At 39.1% G+C, this 21289-nt stretch overlaps 1 protein-coding gene across 7 annotated transcripts in view; it reads right to left on the reverse strand.

Annotated features, from left to right (window-relative positions):
- Positions 1-21289, reverse strand: part of ADAM15 (ADAM metallopeptidase domain 15) — a 288661-nt gene that overhangs the window by 181664 nt on the left and 85708 nt on the right. For all 7 annotated transcript variants that reach the window (XM_053703491.1, XM_053703477.1, XM_053703467.1 and 4 more), the window contains exons 11-12: positions 4614-4756; positions 3664-3841 (exon numbers count right to left, since the gene is read on the reverse strand). In XM_053703491.1, coding sequence (XP_053559466.1) covers positions 3664-3841; positions 4614-4756 — 321 coding nt within the window. The remainder of the gene's footprint in view (positions 1-3663; positions 3842-4613; positions 4757-21289) is intronic.

Here is a 21289-nt window from a genome sequence, read left to right on the forward strand (position 1 = left end):
AACAATACCGCTGTATGATCCATAACTGCCGCCATGTCTTGTAAAGTAAACGCCATGGGCGCGCTAGATGTACTTGGCGCCTCTTGAGCGGGAGTCCCTTGAGCGAACCTTTTAAAGACAGAATATGATCTTTATAACTTAAAGTAAAATCAGTACATTTGGTACACATTCTAAGAGGGGGTTCCACAATGGCTTCTTAACATAATGAACAAGGAGTTTCCTCTATGTCAGACATGTTTAAACAGACTAGCAATGAGACCAGCAAGCTTGGTAAACACTTTGATAAATGTAAAACAAGCAAAAAAATTAAAACCGTACTGTGCCTTTAAGAGAAACAAATTTTGTCAGAAAAAAACAGTGATAAAAAGCAGTAAATTTTTACAGTGTGTATAATAGACTAACAGAGCATTGCACCCACTTGCAAATGGATGATAAACCCCTTAGTTTCAAAACCGGATCAAAAAAACGATATAAACGTTTTTCAACAGTCACAACAAACTGCCAAAGCTCTGCTGTGGCCCTACCTGCCCATATAACGACTTTGAAAGGCACAAAACCCTTTAGAGAGGTCATAAGTGTTCAGGGGACTCCTTCAGGGAAACTGGATGTCTCAAGCTGCAAAATCTAATGCGCATTTAGGCGCGAAAATAGGCCCCTCCCAACCTGTATTCACAGTGAGAGGGCCTAACAAAACTATCCCTAGGCAAAATCTAGCCAGCCATGTGGAAAAAACTGGGCCCCAATAAAGTTTTATCACCAATATGTATAAAAAAACGTTTATACACTTCCAGCAAACGTTTTATTTTTCAGTAATGTGAGAAAGTAATAAGAATATTACCTTTTACAGCAAGCATGATACTAGTCGTTATTAAATCACTGTAATCAGGCTTACCTTAAATATATCCGGTATTAACAGCATTTTCTAGCATATTCATTTCTCTAGAAAAAATTTAAACTGCACATACCTCATAGCAGGAGACCCTGCACGCCATTCCCCCAGCTGAAGTTACCTCTCTCTTCAGTTATGTGTGAGAACAGCAATGGATCTTAGTTACAACCTGCTAAGATCATCAAAGACCACAGGCAGACTCTTCTTCTACTTTCTGCCTGAGGCTAAAATAGTACAACTCCGGTACCATTTGAAAATAACAAACTTTTGATTGAAGATAAACTAAATAAAAACACCACATCTCTCTAGCTACTTCCTTTCTTGTCGAGAGCTGCAAGAGAATGACTGGGAGTGGCAGTTAGAGGAGGAGCTATATAGACGGCTCTGCTGTGGGTGATCCTCTTGCAGCTTCCTGTTGGGAAGGAGAATATCCCACAAGTAATGGATGATCCGTGGACTGGATACACCTTACAAGAGAAAGGGAAGTTACAAAAACTGAGAATACATTGAGAACTTGAGATTAAATAGAACAATAGAAAGAAAAAGATATCTTTGTTAACTTCAGCAAGGTACTGAGTCAGATACATATTATTAGAAATCAGACAACTTGCAATCAGAAACCGAACACTGAATAGTCCTTGAGTTTTATGCTACTGTGCAAATATAGCTGCTACGCAACAAACAACTTGCTCCTTTTGTATAACCTTAGCCATAGCAAGCCGACACGTTTGTGATGGTGACTTATGTGCAGTTCATTGAAGTTTGCCCTTCTTATGGTTTAAAACAAACACACATCATACATATATATCAGTCCAAAAGGATGTACTCCCATATTACAATACAACAGCAGCCCACGGTGCTATATAACAGAGTCAATATCCAGCAGAAATAAGCACTCGGTGGACCTCTCTAAAACCAGACCGGTTCCTTTGTCAAATGCAATACATCAAAAATAGCATCTAAATGTTTGGCTTTGTTTTCTAAGTCATCTGGTCCATTAAAAATTCAGGTGTTAAAATAATAAAACTGCCTATGTAAAGTAATTTGGCATCACAAGAAATCGAGTGAAACACCTTTATTTACATTTTATAAAGCTCTAATTGCAGTCATAAATAAACATTATAAATAAAATATATATTTAAGACGGGTACAGGTTAAAAATATATATTTTTTTTATAATGTTTATGTTATGGACTGTGTGGTTTGGCCAATTACTTTATATAATGCAGTAATCTTAAATATGATGTAATTTCGCCTTGTTTTGTATAACAGAATTATTGTTACATCAGATAATACTCACTTTATTATATTTTCTTTTTACACTACCTTACTTTTAGGTTAATATATTTGTTATGTGACATTAGGTGATACTTGGGTATACTATTATGCGTAAATGAATAGCTGGTAACCTGTTATGAGTATTTAAACAGGCTGAACCGGGTGCAAGATTATAAAGCCTTATGAACATAAATATATGGACTGAGATATAAGTAGATTGGAATATCCAAACTTTTATTAACATTTTTATACTGTGTGTTAACTGATCTTAATGGTCTGGTATATACACTATATTGAGTCCCTATAATCTATGTGGTCTGGCAGCACGAGTAATGCCCAGCATACTGGATTCTGCACCACCAGGTGCTTTATCATTGTGAGTAATGTTTTTCATATTTTGCTTTATAAAGACAGTAAACGCCTTGAAATTGTTATATAAAATGTTTGGTTACGCATAATGAAACAACTTTGCAATATATTTTCATTATTTATTTCCCCCTTAAGTAATTTAGCTTTAAAAATTGAGCAATTTCTATTTCTCAGAACTTAAAATGCACTCTACTGACTTCTTAAGGCTACATACCTATCCTTTATTGGCTTTATCAGATAATTTCTGCAAAACAATGTACTTCATACGACCTTTATATTAGTTGCTAGCCTTGTTGTCTGTGGACTAAAGCCCAGATTGGCTCCTGCAAATAGGCAAATGTTGGGTAGAGTTTGGCTATTGAAAACTAATAGTAAAAGGATGTTTATTTGTTTTAAAAATGTTAAGACTTGGCTGAGATGTAATCCTATAGTAACACAACAGAAATATCTTGTAATTACAAGGTTGTGTTTTACTGTCCCTTTAATATCATTGTTGCAATTAATAACACTAGTGGGGCGCCCTTCTGTTTTTGTTGGGTTTTTTTCAGTTTGAAATTTGAAGGTTTTGTCTTCAAGAGAAAGAGGAGCTGCCTGCAGAGGCACTTGGGGATGGCATCTTTAGCACACTCTTTACCTGCAATGTATTATCTCATTGCAACTTATTTGCTTTCACATATATCATTGTTTAATTACTCTTAATTTTGTGAATTGGGTTGCGTGACCATTTACTGTGTTCGTAGGCTCTCAAATTAGATTGTTTAAAAATCCTGTGAAAATCGAATCTCAAACTATTTTTCAGATTTATTGATATTACATTTCTCAGTGGCAAAATATTGCTCATGTACAATATCATGTAATAATAATTGACGACTGGACTGGGAATATCATTGATTTGAAACCTTGTAGAGGGTCTTACAAGACACTTTACTTGACTCTTCTAAAGAAATGAGAGAGACCCCATAGAGAGCGCACTTTCAATGAAAGGGAAATCACTCTGACACATCGCAGCACAGCGAGCTTACAGAAGACACCATATTGTGACACAGTAACCTTCTACAAATATCTAGCGAATAGCACAGCGGCAATAACAGGCAGGACGGCCAGTAAGCCTGTTTGTGTTAGCTCACCTGAGTAAGTCCACAGTCACACTGTTCTCCCTCCTCCACCAGCATGTTTCCACAACGCGGCTCTCCAAACACATTCCGGGGGGATGGAACATTATAGAGACACATAGCAGCCCCCTGCTTGAGGTTATAGACCAGATCTGAGAGACTGCAGTTACTGAAAGCAAGGCCAGGCATAAACCTAGAAGAAGAGGGAGGAAATTCAAGTGACTTTTTCATGGATGAGAATAAAGCCAGTGCATTGTGCATAAGAATGTATTCATACTTCTCATTTGCTCATTATACTCATCTTGAATGACAATAGCACAACTTTGCAGGGGTCAAACACATAGTAAAACACATTTATATTAAAAATAAAATGCTCTAACAAAATAAAGCATTTTAGGGGACACACAGAACTAGACCTTTTACGATTCAGGGTAGATCATGTAGTTTAAGAGGCTCTTTCCTAATTTACATATACATTATCAATTGTGTCTTTTTTATATCCGCACTTTCTGAGGCACCAGCTTCTACTGAGCATGTGCAAAAGTGCATAATGTATAAGTATGGAGTCTGGGATTGGCTAATGGCTGTCACACGATTCAGGGGTCCACCAAATTGTGTACATTTTTAAATTTGTCAGAAATAAAAAGTCTACTGCTCAATTAAAATTCAGAACAAGTACTATTGCAGTGACTTTCTATATTGCCCTAGTTAATTATGAATTTCACTATATTTAATGGTACTTTAATTTTACACTAGAACATCCTTTTAATCCACTTATTATGTGCACTATAAACATACCTAAATGCCAGGTACTATATCCCACAACACAGCACCATAAGGGTCAGTTTTATCACCTATCTGCACAATTGTATTGGATCATTTGCACTTCTATTATCTTCTGCAGCTTGGTTTTATTCAATCTGAAATAGCTACAATAGTGAGGCATGAAAAAAATGGTTTCTCACCCTCCAGACTGCTCCATGATCCAATTTCTCCCATTCACTGGATTTCCACACTTCTTAGCCACTGTGTCATGGGTTATACCGAGATTGTGCCCCAGTTGATGTGCCATAGTGGATGCCACCCCTAAGATACTCACAGAATGGTCCTAAAAGGGGTGCAGAGATCACACACATAAATCTGTGAAATATTTAGTCCTCAATATACTTCTACAAAAGAGAATATTGGTAACCCCTATCTGACAGTAATACGATTACATGCCACAGTGCTTAACCCTCTGTCTGCCAGTAACATACTGTACATATAGCGGATGGGATGTAACACTACTTCTATCAACACCAAAAATATTAGGGAAGTATGTATTACCCCTTTTATCAGAAATACACATTGATATAACCCCTTTTCATCAGTAATGGTAAAAGAGGGGGTTTGTCAATTTAATTAGCCAGTACAAAACAAACAACAACAAAAAACAATGCAGTCGATTAAACCCATTTACCATGCATAACATATATAGAACACATTTTTTAACCCCATTCCAATGATACCACATACAATACTGTTTTAAATAAATTTCTGCTAGTGACACATCCTCTATAGATTTCTCAGAGAGTTGTAGTCTGGCTGTACAAGTTGCCCCTAATCAGTTGCTGTATACTTCATTCACCTGCCAAAGGCACCTCTGTCTATTGTATGGTAAATAAGGTGATAGTCTGAGTTATCTATAGTGCTCACGTTGTTCATGACATAATTTACCTCTGTCCAGTACAGAGATGCATTTGTGGGGTGGAGGGAGCATATAGCATCTTATCAGGGGTGTACAAAGCAAACAAAAGCCCACTAGTTACCAGGATGCATATTTATGCCAAGTAAATATTTGCCCTTGTTAATTTACCTATACAGGACAAGATTACGAGTGGAGCGCAAACTTTTGCACACAATCAATAAGCGTGTGTTTGCACTTGTCAGGTTTACTACTGGTATTACGAGTTAAAAGTAAACGAGATCGCATGTGCGCAATCACAATTCACATTACAATGATTACCATGTCCTCAGAGTTCTGGTTAACCGTTTTGCGAAACAAAAAAGTGTCACTAAACACATCAAAAAACATAATTTATGTAAGAACTTACCTGATAAATTTATTTATTTCATGGTGGTGAGAGTCCACAACCTGTAGCAGGAGGAGGCAAAGTTTCCCAAACCTCAAATGTCTATAAATACCCTTCCCACCTCACACATACCTCAGTTTAACATATAGCCAAGTTGGTGAGGGGTTTAAGGAGTAAAAGCATAAAAAAGAGGAGCAGGAAAAAAGATGTGCTATAAACAAAAAAAATCATAACACAAAAATGGGTGGGCTTGTGGACTCTCGGCACCATGGAAGAAATTAATGTAAGTTCCTACATAAATTATGTTTTCTTTCATTTAGGTGGCAAGAGTCCACGAGCTGTTACTGATGGGATATAATACCCAAGATGTGGAAGTCCAATAGTAACAATAAAGGGAGGGATAAAATAAAAACTTTTCGCCGAGAAATAAAATCCAAAAAGTAATAAAGTATTTTTTAAATAAAAAAAAAAAACTTAAATTATAGGCACTAGAATCAAACTAAGACCTTTCTACCAAAAGCTGCTTCTGAAGAGGCAAAAACTTCAAAATGGTAACATTTTGTAAAGATATGCAAAGAACACCAAGTGGCCACTTTGCATATTTGAGCAACTAAAGCTTCATTCTTGAAAGCCCAAGAAGTGGCAACTGATATTGTAAAATAAGCTGTAATTCTCTGAGGCGGAGACTGGCCCGCCTCCAAATAAGCTTAGTAAATCAAAAGTTTTAACCAAGATGCTAATGAAATGGCAGAAGCTTTCTAACCTTTTCTAGAACCAGAAAAAAATAACAAACAGACTAGAAGCTCTAATAACATCCAAAGAGTGTAAATATCTTTCAGTAGAATCCTTAGGATTAGGACACAAAGAAGGCACAACAATTTTCCTATTAATGTTATTTGAATCAACAACCTTAGGTAAAAATTTGAAAGAAGTCTGCAAAACAGCTTTATCGTGATGGAAAATTCAAATAAGGAGACTCACAAGAGAGAGCAGGCAATTCAGAAACTCTTCTAGCTGAACAGATGGCCAAGAGAAACAAAACATTACAAGAAAGTAGTTTTAATGTCCAGAGAATGCATAGGCTCAACAGGAGGAGCCTGTAAATCTTCGATACCAGATTAAAACTTTAATTCAAATTAGAGCATGAACAAAAGAGTGAATATCAGGAAGGTTAGCAATCTTTCTGTAAAACAAAGACAGGAGAGAGCAGAGATTTGTCCCTTCAAGTATTGGCAGACTGGAGAATCATAGGAATTCGAAAAGAATGCCAGTGTAATCATGAGAAGAACACCATGAGATATAAGTTTCCAAACATTATGATCTTGAAACAGGCTTGCGGGTCTGAATCATAGTGTTAATCACAGAGTCAGGAGAAACCTCTGTGACTGAGAACTAAACGTTCAATTTCCATGCACTAAGTTAAAGACTTTAAGTCTGGATGGAAGAAGGGACCTTGAGATAAAAGGCTGCTCTGCGTACCAAATCCTTTAAGGCCATGCTGGCGCTAGTCAGGATTAATTAAAACTGTCCTTTAATCTTTGAAATCACTCTGGGAAGTAGGATCAGAGGGGGGAACAGATAAGCTGACTTGTAAAGCAGGGCACTGCTAGAGCGTCCATACGTGTCCGTATGAGGGTCCCTGTTCTCGCAAGATATCTAGGAATTTTCTTGTTTAAAACAAGAGGCCATCAGATCTATTTCTGGTAGGGCCCCAAAGTAGTACAATCTGATTTAATACATCATGATGGAGAGACCACTCTCCCGGAATGTAAAGTCTGACGACTGAGTTAATCTGCCTCCCAGTTGTTTACACCTGGATGTGAAATTGCAGAAATGAGGCAGGCGTTGTTTCTGCACAAAAAAGGATTTGGGATACCTCTGTCATGGCTAGGGAACTGTGCGTTCCCTGGTGATTGACATAAGCCCACTGCTGTGATATTGTCTGTCTAGAAAAAAACGATAAGAGAATGGAGGTGTAATACATTGATTGGTAACCTCGTTTTGCGAGTTTTCCAGACAACAAATACTGTAAGAGACCCCCAAGACAGCTCCCCAACCTGTAAGACTTGCATCAGTGGTGATCACAGACCAGGTTAGTTTGAAAAAGAAAGCCCTTTGAAATCAAAGTGGTGGTTTAACCATCAAGTCAGAAAGTCTTGTATTGGGTTTCTAAGAATATCAGTTTTATAAATCGAGTATAATCCCTGCACCATTGGTGTAGCATGCAAAGTTGGAGGGGTGTCATATGAAAATAAGCAAAGGGGTTGCATCCAATGCTGGTCAACATGAGGCTAAGTACCTCCATGCACATAGCTAACTGAATGGAAGATAGGGGATTGAAGGCTTTGACAAGCTGAAACTAATTTTTCTTGTCTCTTTTCTGTAAAGGAAAGTGTCCATGGACACTGAATTTAGTCTGGAAACCTAAAAAGGTGACCTTTGTCTGAGGAATCAAGGAACTCTTTGGTAAATTGATCCTCTAACCATGTTTTTGCAGAAAACAGCAGCAGTTGGGTTGTATGAGAATCTCTAAAAAGAGGAGATGAGCTAGTACCAAAGATATCATCCAAATAAGGAACACTGCAAATCCCCGCTCTCTGAATACAGATAGACGAACACCCGAGCACATTTGTAAAAATTATTGGTGGCAGTTGCTATGCCAAACGGAAGAGTAACAAATTGGTAATGTTTTTCTAGAAAGGAGAACCTCAGAAATTGATGGTGTGGTGTTCTGGGTGTAAAGGGATGTGAAGATACGCATCCTGTAAGTCTATGTGGACATAAAGTTACCTTGCTGAATGAAGGGCAAAATAGTCATTTTAGTGTCCATTTTGAAAGTTGGACTTTCACAAATCTGTTTAGGGTTTGAGATCTAGAATAGGTCTGAAAGAATCTCCTGTTTTTGGAACAATGAAGAGATTTGAATAAAAAACACCAGCCCTGTTCCAGTTAAGGTACTGGGACAATTACTCCTGAAGATTCTAGGTCTGAAACTGATTTCAGAAAGGCTGGGCCTTTATTATTTTTGTCCTGAGGAAGGAAAGCCTCCTTACCTCCAGTATAGAAATAATAGAATCCAGTTGGGATCAAAATAAATTATTCCTTGGAATGAAATTGATAGTAGTCTGGTATTAGATACCATATCAGCATTCCATGGTTTGAGCTAAAGAGCCCTTCTAGTTAGAGTAGTTAAAGACATTGTTTTGATGTTAATCTTTAGTATGTTAAAAACAGTATCGCAATAAAATGATTTGCATGTTGCAGTCGATTTAAAATGTTGGTATATTCAGGGTCAGAAGATAACTGCTGAGCCAGATTGGTTAACCAAAAGGATGAATCTGCAACTACATCAGCAATGGATATGGGCTGGTCCTAAGAATATAGCCAGTATATAATTAAGTCCTCTCTTAGATAAGATTCAGTTTCCTATCTAGAGGATATTTGAAAGAAGTACTATCCTCCAAAGGAATAGTATATGTTTAGCAAAAGTGGAAATCGCCCCATCAACCTTGGGAATGGTTTCTCACATTTCTAAGTTAGTAATAGGTAAAGGGTACATTCTTTTAAACTTTGCAGAGGGGATAAAGGAGGTACCTGGTTTAGACCATTCGGTAGCAATCATGTTAGAGAGATAGCATCAGGTACAGGAAAAATCTCAGGGAGATTGGTAACTGTTTTATATAGTGAATTTAAACGACTACGGGGCTTATCATCAACAGGATTATTCTCTGCAATCCCTATAGTGACTAAGACATCTTTTAAAAGAGACGGATATTTACAATTTTAAACATAAAGGAGGGACTGACAGGTTCTATGTCTGATGAAGGAGTCTCTGAATCAGAGGAATCTTCAGCATTAGTGGATACTTCACTATTCTGTTGGTCAGTACAAATATTACTAGTGTTAGGTAAAACATTGGCTGACCTTTTGCGTTTATTTGAAGTCGGCAGTGCAGCCAGGGTCTTATCAATAGCAGCAGCAACAAATTCTTTCATTTCTGTGGGTACGCCATCGGCATCCGACTGTTTATGTGAATCATCATTAGGTTGTTTAGAACGTGACAAATAATCTAGGCATGACACACATAAATGAGCTGAAGAAGCTACTTCAGACGATTTGCAATAAGCACACTTAGCTTTTGTAGAAAGGTGTTCAGTCTGCCAGGTTCCATGCTTGCTTCAGGGACAGGGTGGTGCTGCTCCATTATGGCAAAATATAAAACAAAATGCAATAATGAATAATAATAAATCCCCTTGTAAAGACAATTTTGTGGTATAAAAAAAATTTGGTCTTTCATTCGTTTGTTCTTCTATAGTATTTTATATAGCAATCCCCTTTCACAGGTACAATGAGGGCTTATTTGAAAAAAAATAGACCCTTACTGTTTGAGGACATATTGTAGTGAGGGGTAGAGCTTAAAATACCCGTGATTTTGATGGAAAAATCGGAACAATGGTGATGGCGCTTAAATACCCCCAATTTTGGTGGGAAAATACGAACATAGAAGTGGCAAGGCACGGTGCGAGCGCTCTTATAGGTTACCCAGCTATGCCTGTTTCATGCCTAAATTTCCTCCCCTTATCTATTGAGGTAAACGACAGTTTTAAATAAAACAAGGGAATATTGCCTGTCCCATGGGCCTCTATACACATTTTATACAGAGAGAACAAAGGAGGGACATGAAACCCAAAATTGTTCTTTCAATGATTAGATAAAACATACAATTTTAAACATTTTTCTAATTTACTTCTATTATCAATTTTGCTTTATTCTCTTGGTATCCTTTCTTGAAGGAGCAGCAATGCACTACTGGAAGCTAGCTGAAGACATCAGTAAGCCAATCACAATAGGCATATATGTGCAGACGCCAATCAGCAACTAGCTCCCAGCTCCTGAGCCTATCAATATTTACTTTTCAACAAAGGATAACAAGAAAATGAAGCAAATGAGATAAAAGAAGTACGTTGAAAGGTTGTTTAAAAATGTATGCTCTATCTAAATCATGAAAGAAAAAATTGGGTTTCATGTCCCTTTAAATATAAGTGTCCCATCCATAGCTGTGAGTATCTATAAAATATTCATACTTACCTGCATGCAGCCACTCATCCACTAAGAAGCATACAGCCAAACCAATACTGAAACATATCAGCAGAGGTAATGGAATGTGGAGTATAATGTTGATCTGTAAAGGGAGGCAGAAGATGAATCCCTGCGACCTAATTTACAGAGAGCCTTATGAAAAGATTTCCCATAGCTGAAAACATGGTGTCATCAGGCAATCACTGCACTTAGAGAGGAACGGGGCTTCAATATGCACATCATGCTTCACCACCTCATAAGGAGGCAAAGTTTTTAAACTGATGTATGAGTGAGGTGGGAGGGGTATTTATAAGCATTTGAGGTTTGGGAAAATTTGCCTCCTCTTGCTAGGAATATATATCCCATCAGTAACAGCTTGTGGACTCTCGCCACCTATATGAAAGAAATGCATCACAAAGTATACTTACACTCATAATAACACCAGCTACTAAAAAAAAAAAAAGTTATAAGGACTCAAAGATATGAGGTCTCAGGTGTTAGAAGGAAAAAAAAGCAGGCAAAGGGCTTTAGACATAGGGATACATACATATACATGTCTAAAAGATACAGTATTCCACAAAAGTGAGTACACCCCTCACATTTTGTAAATATTTTATTATATATTTTCATGTGACAACGCTGAAGAAATTACACTTTGTTACAATCTAAAGTAGTGAGTGTACAGCCTGTACAACAGTGTAAATTTGCTGTCCCCGCAAAATAATTCAACACACAGCCATTAATGTCTAAACCGTTGGCAACAAAAGTGAGTACACCCCTAAGTGGAAATGTCCAAATTGGGCCCAAAGTGTTAATATTTTGTTTGGCCACCATTATTTTCCAGCACTGCCTTAAACCTCCTGGCATGAGTTCAACAGAGCTTCACAGGTTGCAACTGGAGTTATCTTCCACTCCACCATGATGACATCACGGAGCTGGTGGATATTAGAGACCTTGCCCTCCCCCACCTTCTATTTGAGGATGCCCCACAGATGCTCAATAGGGTTTAGGTCTGGAGGCATGCTTGGCCAGTCCATAACCTTTATCCTCAGCTTCTTTAGAAAGACAGTGGTTGTCTTGGAGGTGTATTTGGGGTCGTTATGTTGGAATACTGCCCTGCGGGCCCAGTCTCCGCTTCAGTATGTCACAGTACATGTTGGCATTCATGGTTCCCTCAATGAACTGTAGCTTCCCAGTGTCGGCAGCACTCATGCAGGCCCAGACCATGACACTCCCACCACCATGCTTGACTGTAGGCAAGACACACTTGTCTTTGTACTCCTCACCTGGTTGCCGCCACACACGCTTGATACCATCTGAACCAAATACGTTTATCTTGGTCTCATTGGGACCACAGGACATGGATCCAGTAATCCATGCCCTTAATCTGATTGTCTTCAGCAAACTGTTTGCAGGCTTCTTGTGCATCATCTTAGAAGAGGCTTCCTTCTAGGACAACAGACCAATTTGATGCAGTGTGCGGCGTTTGGTCTGAGCACTGACAGGCTGACACCCCCACCCCTTCAACCTCTGCAGCAATGCTGGCAGCACTCATATGTCTATTTCCCAAAGACAACCTCTGGAATGTGATGCTGAGCACGTGCACTCAACTTCTTTGGTCGACCATGGGAGGCCTGTTCTGAGTGGAGCCTGTCCTGTGAAAGCGCTGTATGGTCTTGCCCACCGTGCTGCAGCTCAGTTTCAGGGTCTTGGCAATCTTCTTATAGCCTAGGCCATCTTTATGTAGAGCAAAAAATTATTTTTTTCAGATCCTCAGAGAGTTCTTTGCCATGAGGTGCCATGTTGAACTTCCAGTGACCAGTATGAGAGTGTGAGAGCGATAACATCAAATTTAATACACTTGCTCCCCATTCACACCTGAGACCTTGTAACACTAACGAGTCATATGACACAGAGGAGGGAAAATGGCTAATTGGGCCCAATTTGGAAATTTCCACTTAGAGGTGCACTCACTTTTGTTGCCAACGGTTTAGACATTATTGGCTGTGTGTTGAGTTTTTTTGAGGGGACAGTAAATTTACAACTGTTATACAGGTTGTACACTCACTACTCATTTCTTTAGTGTTGTCACATGAATATATAATAAAATATTTACAAAAATGTGAGGGGTGTACTCACTTTTGTGAGATACTGTGTATTTATTTTTATATATATATATATATATAATATATATATATATATATATATATATATATATATATATATATATATATATATATATATTATATATATATATATATATATATATATATATATATATAAAACATGGAAGGGAACTGCACTCCAAGACCGGATCAGGTACACAGCCTGTGGCTCTGGTGACATCACAGCTTTTTTGGAGTGCTATTTAGCACCCAGGGCTGGATGTTACTGAGTCACAGGATGTGTACCTGATCCGGTCTTGGAGTGCAGTTCCCTTCCATGTTTTGTATTTTCTCTGGGTGATTACAGCCACCTGTGCACCCTTCTTTGTTCTCAGTCTGTTTGGCTTTGTGAGCTCGCATGATGGTGTGGCTGTGTTAGGGACTCAGGCAATGGAAAGGACCTTGACGTGGTGCCTGAGCTTTCCCATTTGGCCAGATGCGGTGACTAACCTTTCCAGTTGTGATTTTATCTTAGCTGTGAGCTAGCTGGTGAGTGCTGGGTGTTTCTATGTGATATATATATATATATATATTGTAACAGGAAGACTTTTAACCACGGTCTTCTGGGGCACAAATGCAGCACAGGACAGTCCACTGTAATTTAAAAAGCTTTATTTTTCACAGCAATAACAAACAGGCAGTTCATTTTCAAAAGAGGGAAATCCTTCCTCTGCAGCAAAGTTAAGTACTTTTAAATGTGTCCCAGTACTTCACAGCATTCCACAAGTGCTTTGTAAAAATAATGTCCTTTTACAGTTCACAGGAACAAAAGTCTTTTACACAGTGTAACAAACACACACACCAGCTTCTGTAGCTGTGTACCTCTCTCTCAAGGCCTAAGTGAGGCTGCTATTTAAACCCTCACAACTTCTAATTAGCCACACCTGTGATTAGCTGCTGGACAGCTTCACAGCTGTCTGGGATAATGGCCCACCCTCTCTCCAATTATCCCAAACCCCAGGGACCCAGAACACAGTTTATCAACTGCATAATCAAATACACACTCTTTCTCCCTGGGGGTTTTAACTGAAAGGAGAAATAGCATGTACAATGCTTGGTCTTAAATATCTTCCATTTATAACCAGGCCTTGCTTTCTGTCACATATCCTCCCCCCCAGCTCACACCCAGTGGGTTGAGCGACCATGGACATCAATGAATGTACCCGAGACAAACCATCAGCATTGCCCTGCAAAAGACCAGCCCTGTGCTCAACAGTAAAATTGAAGGGTTGCAAGCTAAGAAACCACCTAGTAACCCTTGAATTTGTTTCCTTATTCTGACTCATCCATGTGAGAGGAGCATGATCTGTTATTAATTTAAATTTTCTTCCCAACAGATAGTACCTAAGGGTCTCTAAAGCCCACTTAATGGCAAGGCATTCTTTCTCCGCTATAGAATAGTTATTTTCCTGTGAAATAGTTTTCTGCTTAGGAAAAGGACAGGATGCTCTTCTCCCTGACACTCCTGCGAGAGAACTGCTCCTAAACCAACATCAGAGGCATCTGTCTGTACAATAAAAATCTTTAGCGAAATTGGGGGTTACCAAAACTGGATGGGCACAAAGGGCATCTTTCAAATGCTTAAAAGCTTGTTCTGCTTCTGGGGACCATTTTAATCATAATTGGGGCCCTTGCTTTTGTGAGATCTGTCAAGGGTGCCGCAATTGTAGCGAAATTCGGGATAAACCTTCTATAATAACTAGTTATCCCAATAAATGCTCTTACTTGTTTTTTAGTTAGAGGCTGTGGCCAGTTTCTGTATGGCCTCTACTTTTGTTGTCTGAGGTTTAACTAATCCTCTACCAATAGTATAACCCAAGTACTTAGCTTCCTGTAAACCAACAGTACATTTTGCAGGATTGGCAGTTAACCCAGCGGACCGTATTGCATCAAGTACTGCTTGAACTTTTGGGAAGATGGGATTCCCAATCTGTACTATAAATTATAACATCATCCAAATATGCTGCCGCATAACGAACATGGGGTTTCAGAATTCTATCCATCATCCTCTGAAATGTTGCCAGGGCCCCATGTAAACCAAATGGCAACACCGTATACTGAAATAAGCCCTCTGGGGTTGAAAAAGCTGTCTTTTCCTTTGCTTGACTAGTGAGAGGCACCTGCCAATACCCTTTTGTTAAATCAATTGTAGTGAGATAACGTGCTTTTCCTAGCCTTTCTATCAACTCATCTACTCTAGGCATTGGGTAGGTGTCAAATTTGGAAACACAATTAAGCTTACGAAAGTCATTACAGAACCTTAATGAACCATCCGGCTTTGGAACAAGCACGATTGGACTGTTCCACTCACTTTGTGATTCCTCAATTACCCCAAGCTTTAACATTTTTTCTACCTCCAGTTTAATAGCCTTTCTACGAGCCTCAGGGACCCTATAGGGTTTAAGGCAGACCTTCTTCCATGGTTCTGTTATTATGTCATGCTTAATAACATTAGTTTTTCCCGGTACCACAGAAAATACCTCTTTGTTTATTCTAATAAAATCCTTGACCTCTCGCTTCTGATGTACAGATAGGGTTTCCGATATATTTACCTCTGGTTCAGTGACAGGGAGTTCTGTAGGTTTTAAGGCAACTAAAACTTCCCTATCTTTCCAAGGTTTTAACAGATTTATATGATATATTTGCTCAGGTTTCCTTCTCCCTAGCTGACTTACTTTGTATGTAACATCACCCACTTTCTCAATTATCTCATATGGGCCCTGCCAAGTAGCCAAGAATTTATTTTCAACTGTAGGGACCAGAACTAACACCCTATCCCTAGGTTGAAACACCCTGGCTCTAGCATTACGGTTGTAGCTGTACTTTTGTGCTTCCTGTGCTTTTCCCATATGTTCCCTTACAATGGGCATGACAGCTTCCATACGATCCTGCATTTGGGAAATATGTTCAATAATACTTCGATAAGGTGTTGTCTCTTGCTCCCAAGTCTCTTTAACTATATCTAGTAATCCCCTGGGATGCCGCCCATATAACAGTTCAAATGGGGAAAAACCTGTAGAAGCCTGGGGAACCTCCCTGATAGAGAACATTAAATAGGGTAACAGAAGGTCCCAATTTCTCCCATCTGTGTCAATTACAATAATCAATTATAGGCAAGGGCACTAAAGGGTTACGAAAATCTTTAGCAGGAGCTGTAAGTTGACACTTAGGGCATGAAGCACAATAATCCTTGATGGCTACAAATATCCCTGGCCAATAAAACCTTCTAAGAATTCTCGCTTTGGTTTTCTCAACTCCCAAATGCCCCCCTAGAATGTGGTTATGTGCAAGATTTAATACAGTGTTTCTAAAAGTCTGGGGCACCAAAAGTTGTTTAACAATGTCTGTTCCTTTCTTCTCTACACGATATACCAAATCATTAACTGCTTCAAAATAAGGATAGGGTAATACATTTCCTGGCTGTGTCACAACATCATTTATAACCCTGATATTATTTCTTGCCTCTACCAATGTTGGATCCTCCCATTGGGCTTTTTTAAAATTACCAGGGCCACCAACCAGATCTATCAAATCATCAATATTTTCCGAGCTAGTACTTGGTACTTCATTACTCTGAGAAGGTTGATCACCTACTAATACAGGCATAGGGCAATAAATCTTATTTTTCTCCTTTTCAATGGAACCCCCTTCAAAATCAGTTTCAGAGAAAGGAAATACATAAATATCAGAAGTTTGACATATTTCTGGAGATTCCCATAACTCCAGAAATTTTGGAAAATCTCTCCCTATCACCACCTCATGGGCTAAATTTGGTACTACACCCACACAATATTTTAATTTACCACACTGAGTCTCAATCTCCACCTCAGCTGTAGGATATTCCCGTTTATCTCCATGAACACAGATAATTCCCATTTTTTCCCCATAATCTAATACTGCATCTGGTACTAAAGATTTAGCCACTAGTGTGACCATACTTCCTGAATCAAGCAAAGCCCTAGACACTTTACCATTAACCGTCACAGTACACCAATGGGAATCATTATTAACAGAGCTGTTGCTATTAGACAATAGTGAATGTGCAACATTACAGTCCATAAATTGATCTTTATCACAGTCTCTAGCAATATGCCCAACCTCATTACATTTAAAACATCTTACAGGTTGGTTATATTTAAATGTTTCCTTAATTCCTGGGGAAATGTCTCTGGTGTTTTGCCTATACACCTGCTGCTCTCTTATCCCCTTTATCCCCTGAACAGTCTTACCAGTTCTTGTAGAGCTCTGGGACTTGGGATTGTGGGGCTGATCCATTGAAGATTGTTGCAAAACTTCTCCTGAAGCTATAAATCTTTCAACCAATACAATCAACTGATCCGCTATTTGAGGATCACCTTGATTAACCCACCGCCGTAGGGAAGCAGGTAATCCACGCTGAAACCGGTCCATCACCAGTAGTTCCACTATTTTGGTAGCCGAATTAACCTCTGGTTGCAGCCACTTCCTGGCATGGTGTATAAGGTCGAACATCTGGGATCTTGCAGCATTATAAAATGAAAACATCCAGGAATGGAATCTTTGTGCACGGACTGCCGAAGTCACCCCCAGGCGTGCAAGGATTTCTGCTTTCAATTTCTCATAGTCACTGGCTTGTGCTGGCTCTAAATCAAAGTAGGCCTTCTGAGGTTCACCACTAAGAAATGGTGCAAGTATACTCGCCCACTCAACTGTCGGCCATTTTTCTCTTTCTGCTGTGCGTTCAAATGCCAAAAGATATGCCTCAACATCATCAGCTGCTGTCATTTTTTGAAGATAATGACTAGCCCTTATTAATCTGGAACCTTGGCTGCCACCAACATATTCAGAGTTCAGTTTTTCTGATATGGCTTGAACCTCTCGTTGCAGAGTTTGTGTAGCACTTTGTTGCTCTTCCCGGGTCTTCCTGAATGTCTCAGCTTGCACAGCAGTCATCTGTTGTATCAACAATTCAGTGTTCTCCTTCTGTGATTTAGCCAGCAGCATAGCACTCTTTGACTGGGCCAAGACCAACTGTTGCAGTGCTGCACTATTTTCAGCAGCTTTTCTGTTAGTCTCCTGCTGTATAGCATTAGAATGGATCAAAGCTTTAATGACTTCCTCCATGTTGCTTGCAGATTATTATGCCCACAGACATACAACGTGGTTTCCCGTATTCTCCACCAAGTGTAACAGGAACACTTTTAACCACGGTCTTCTAGGGCACAAATGCAGCACAGGACAGTCCACTGTAGTTTAAAAGGCTTTATTTTTCACAGCAATAACAAACAGGCAGTTCATTTTCAAAAGAGGGAAATCCTTCCTCTGCAGCAAAGTTAAGTACTTTTAAATGTGTCCCAGTACTTCACAGCATTCCACAAGTGCTTTGTAAAAATAATGTCCTTTTACAGTTCACAGGAACAAAAGTCTTTTACACAGTGTAACAAACACACACACCAGCTTCTGTAGCTGTGTAACTCTCTCTCAAGGGCCTAAGTGAGGCTGCTATTTAAACCCTCACAACTTCTAATAAGCCACACCTTTGATTAGCTGCTGGACAGCTTCACAGCTGTCTGGGATAATGGCCCACCCTCTCTCCAATTATCCCAAACCCCAGGGACCCAGAACACAGTTTATCAACTGCATAATCAAATACACACTCTTTCTCCCTGTGGTTTTAGCATATATAGAAGTGCATTGGAGCCCTTTGCAGTTAAGTAGTTTAAAACATTTAAAAACATTTATACACTATTAATATAGCGTTATAGTGTATATTTACTGTAAATATTTCACATTACAATGTTCTGCACATCAGAATATGTTATATGTATTTATAAATACATATTCCTGTATCTGTATATATCTATACCTATATATACCTATATATAATCATCTACATATAACAAAATGTATGCTTACATGAAATTCGGAATGATGATGGTCCACTGGCCTCCATAACTTATGGGATATATTTCCCGCCACTAGGGGGAGGTCAAGAACCCATATCAGAGCTTAAAATCCCTCCTACCTCCTTTTCTCTCTCTTAGTTTCACGTATAGCTGAGTAGAGAATAGGAAACATAATAGGAAAGACAAAGCAGGGTCTGTAGAGGTGTCATTAGATCTGTCACCCAAAAAATTAAATGGGCGGGGCCTGTGGACCATCATCAATCCGAAAGAAAATAATTGATCAGGTAAGCATAAATTTTGTTTTCTTTTGTCCACAGTTCATAACATATGGGATTAATACCCAAGCAGATAGTCTTTGTTGCGGAAAGGGTGGGACAATTTTTCTGGCAATTCCTATTAAGCCGACACTGCAGCCTGAAGGACTTAGAGAAAAAAGGGAATGGCACTAGCACTACAATGCTATTGTTGCAGGGTTGCTATATATATATATATATATATATATATATATATATATACATGCATATATGTATGTATATCAATCTGTAAATGTATCTTAATGAGCAGGGGGTGCTTGGGCACAGAAACAACTTTTAGATTAAGTCTGGAGCCCAAGAGGAGGGATCAAGACTGAAAAGAGTGCACTTAGACAGCACTCTCGTCCCTGGTTAAAGAATATAATAATAGGCTCACATTCAGAACCAAAAATTTTTTCCATTCAAATAAATTCACTTAAAACATAACTTTTATTAACATTAGTTATAAAATCGATATGTGTGTGTGTACTTTAAAAACACATAGGAGCTGGATTGTAAGTATTTCTCAATTATCAGTTGAGTAACCTTGTTGTGCAAATATTGAGGGCACCTCCAAGGGGTCCCACTCTTGTATAGGAAAACAGAATTTATGTTTACCTGATAAATTACTTTCTCCAACGGTGTGTCCGGTCCACGGCGTCATCCTTACTTGTGGGATATTCTCCTCCCCAACAGGAAATGGCAAAGAGCCCAGCAAAGCTGGTCACATGATCCCTCCTAGGCTCCGCCTTCCCCAGTCATTCGACCGACGTAAAGGAGGAATATTTGCATAGGAGAAATCATATGATACCGTGGTGACTGTAGTTAAAGAAAATAAATTATCAGACCTGATTAAAAAACCAGGGCGGGCCGTGGACCGGACACACCGTTGGAGAAAGTAATTTATCAGGTAAACATAAATTCTGTTTTCTCCAACATAGGTGTGTCCGGTCCACGGCGTCATCCTTACTTGTGGGAACCAATACCAAAGCTTTAGGACACCGGATGAAGGGAGGGAGCAAATCAGGTCACCTAAATGGAAGGCACCACGGCTTGCAAAACCTTTCTCCCAAAAATAGCCTCAGAAGAAGCAAAAGTATCAAACTTGTAAAATTTGGTAAAAGTGTGCAGTGAAGACCAAGTCGCTGCCTTACATATCTGATCAACAGAAGCCTCGTTCTTGAAGGCCCATGTGGAAGCCACAGCCCTAGTGGAATGAGCTGTGATTCTTTCAGGAGCTTGCCGTCCGGCAGTCTCATAAGCCAATCTGATGATGCTTTTAATCCAAAAAGAGAGAGAGGTAGAAGTTGCTTTTTGACCTCTCCTTTTACCAGAATAAACAACAAACAAGGAAGATGTTTGTCTAAAATCCTTTGTAGCATCTAAATAGAATTTTAGAGCGCGAACAACATCCAAATTGTGCAACAAACGTTCCTTCTTTGAAACTGGATTCGGACACAAAGAAGGCACGACTATCTCCTGGTTAATGTTTTTGTTAGAAAACAACTTTCGGAAGAAAACCAGGTTTAGTACGTAAAACCACCTTATCTGCATGGAACACCAGATAAGGAGGAGAACACTGCAGAGCAGATAATTCTGAAACTCTTCTAGCAGAAGAAATTGCAACCAAGATAATAACTTAATATCAACGGAATGTAAGGGTTCAAACGGAACCCCCTGAAGAACTGAAAGAACTAAATTGAGACTCCAGGGAGGAGTCAAAGGTTTGTAAACAGGCTTGATTCTAACCAGAGCCTGAACAAAGGCTTGAACATCTGGCACAGCTGCCAGCTTTTGTGAAGTAACACAGACAAGGCAGAAATCTGTCCCTTCAAGGAACTTGCAGATAATCCTTTCTCCAATCCTTCTTGAAGAAAGGATAGAATCTTAGGAATTTTTACCTTGTCCCAAGGGGAATCCTTTAGATTCACACCAACATGATATATTTTTTCATATTTTGTGGTAAATTTTTCTAGTTACAGGCTTTCTGGCCTGAACAAGAGTATCAATAACAGAATCTGAGAACCCTCGCTTCGATAAGATCAAGCGTTCAATCTCCAAGCAGTCAGTTGGAGTGAGACCAGATTCGGATGTTCGAACGGACCTTGAACAAGAAGGTCTCGTCTCAAAGGTAGCTTCCATGGTGG

Source organism: Bombina bombina, chromosome 1, assembly GCF_027579735.1.
Source record: "Bombina bombina isolate aBomBom1 chromosome 1, aBomBom1.pri, whole genome shotgun sequence".
NCBI lineage: Eukaryota > Metazoa > Chordata > Amphibia > Anura > Bombinatoridae > Bombina > Bombina bombina.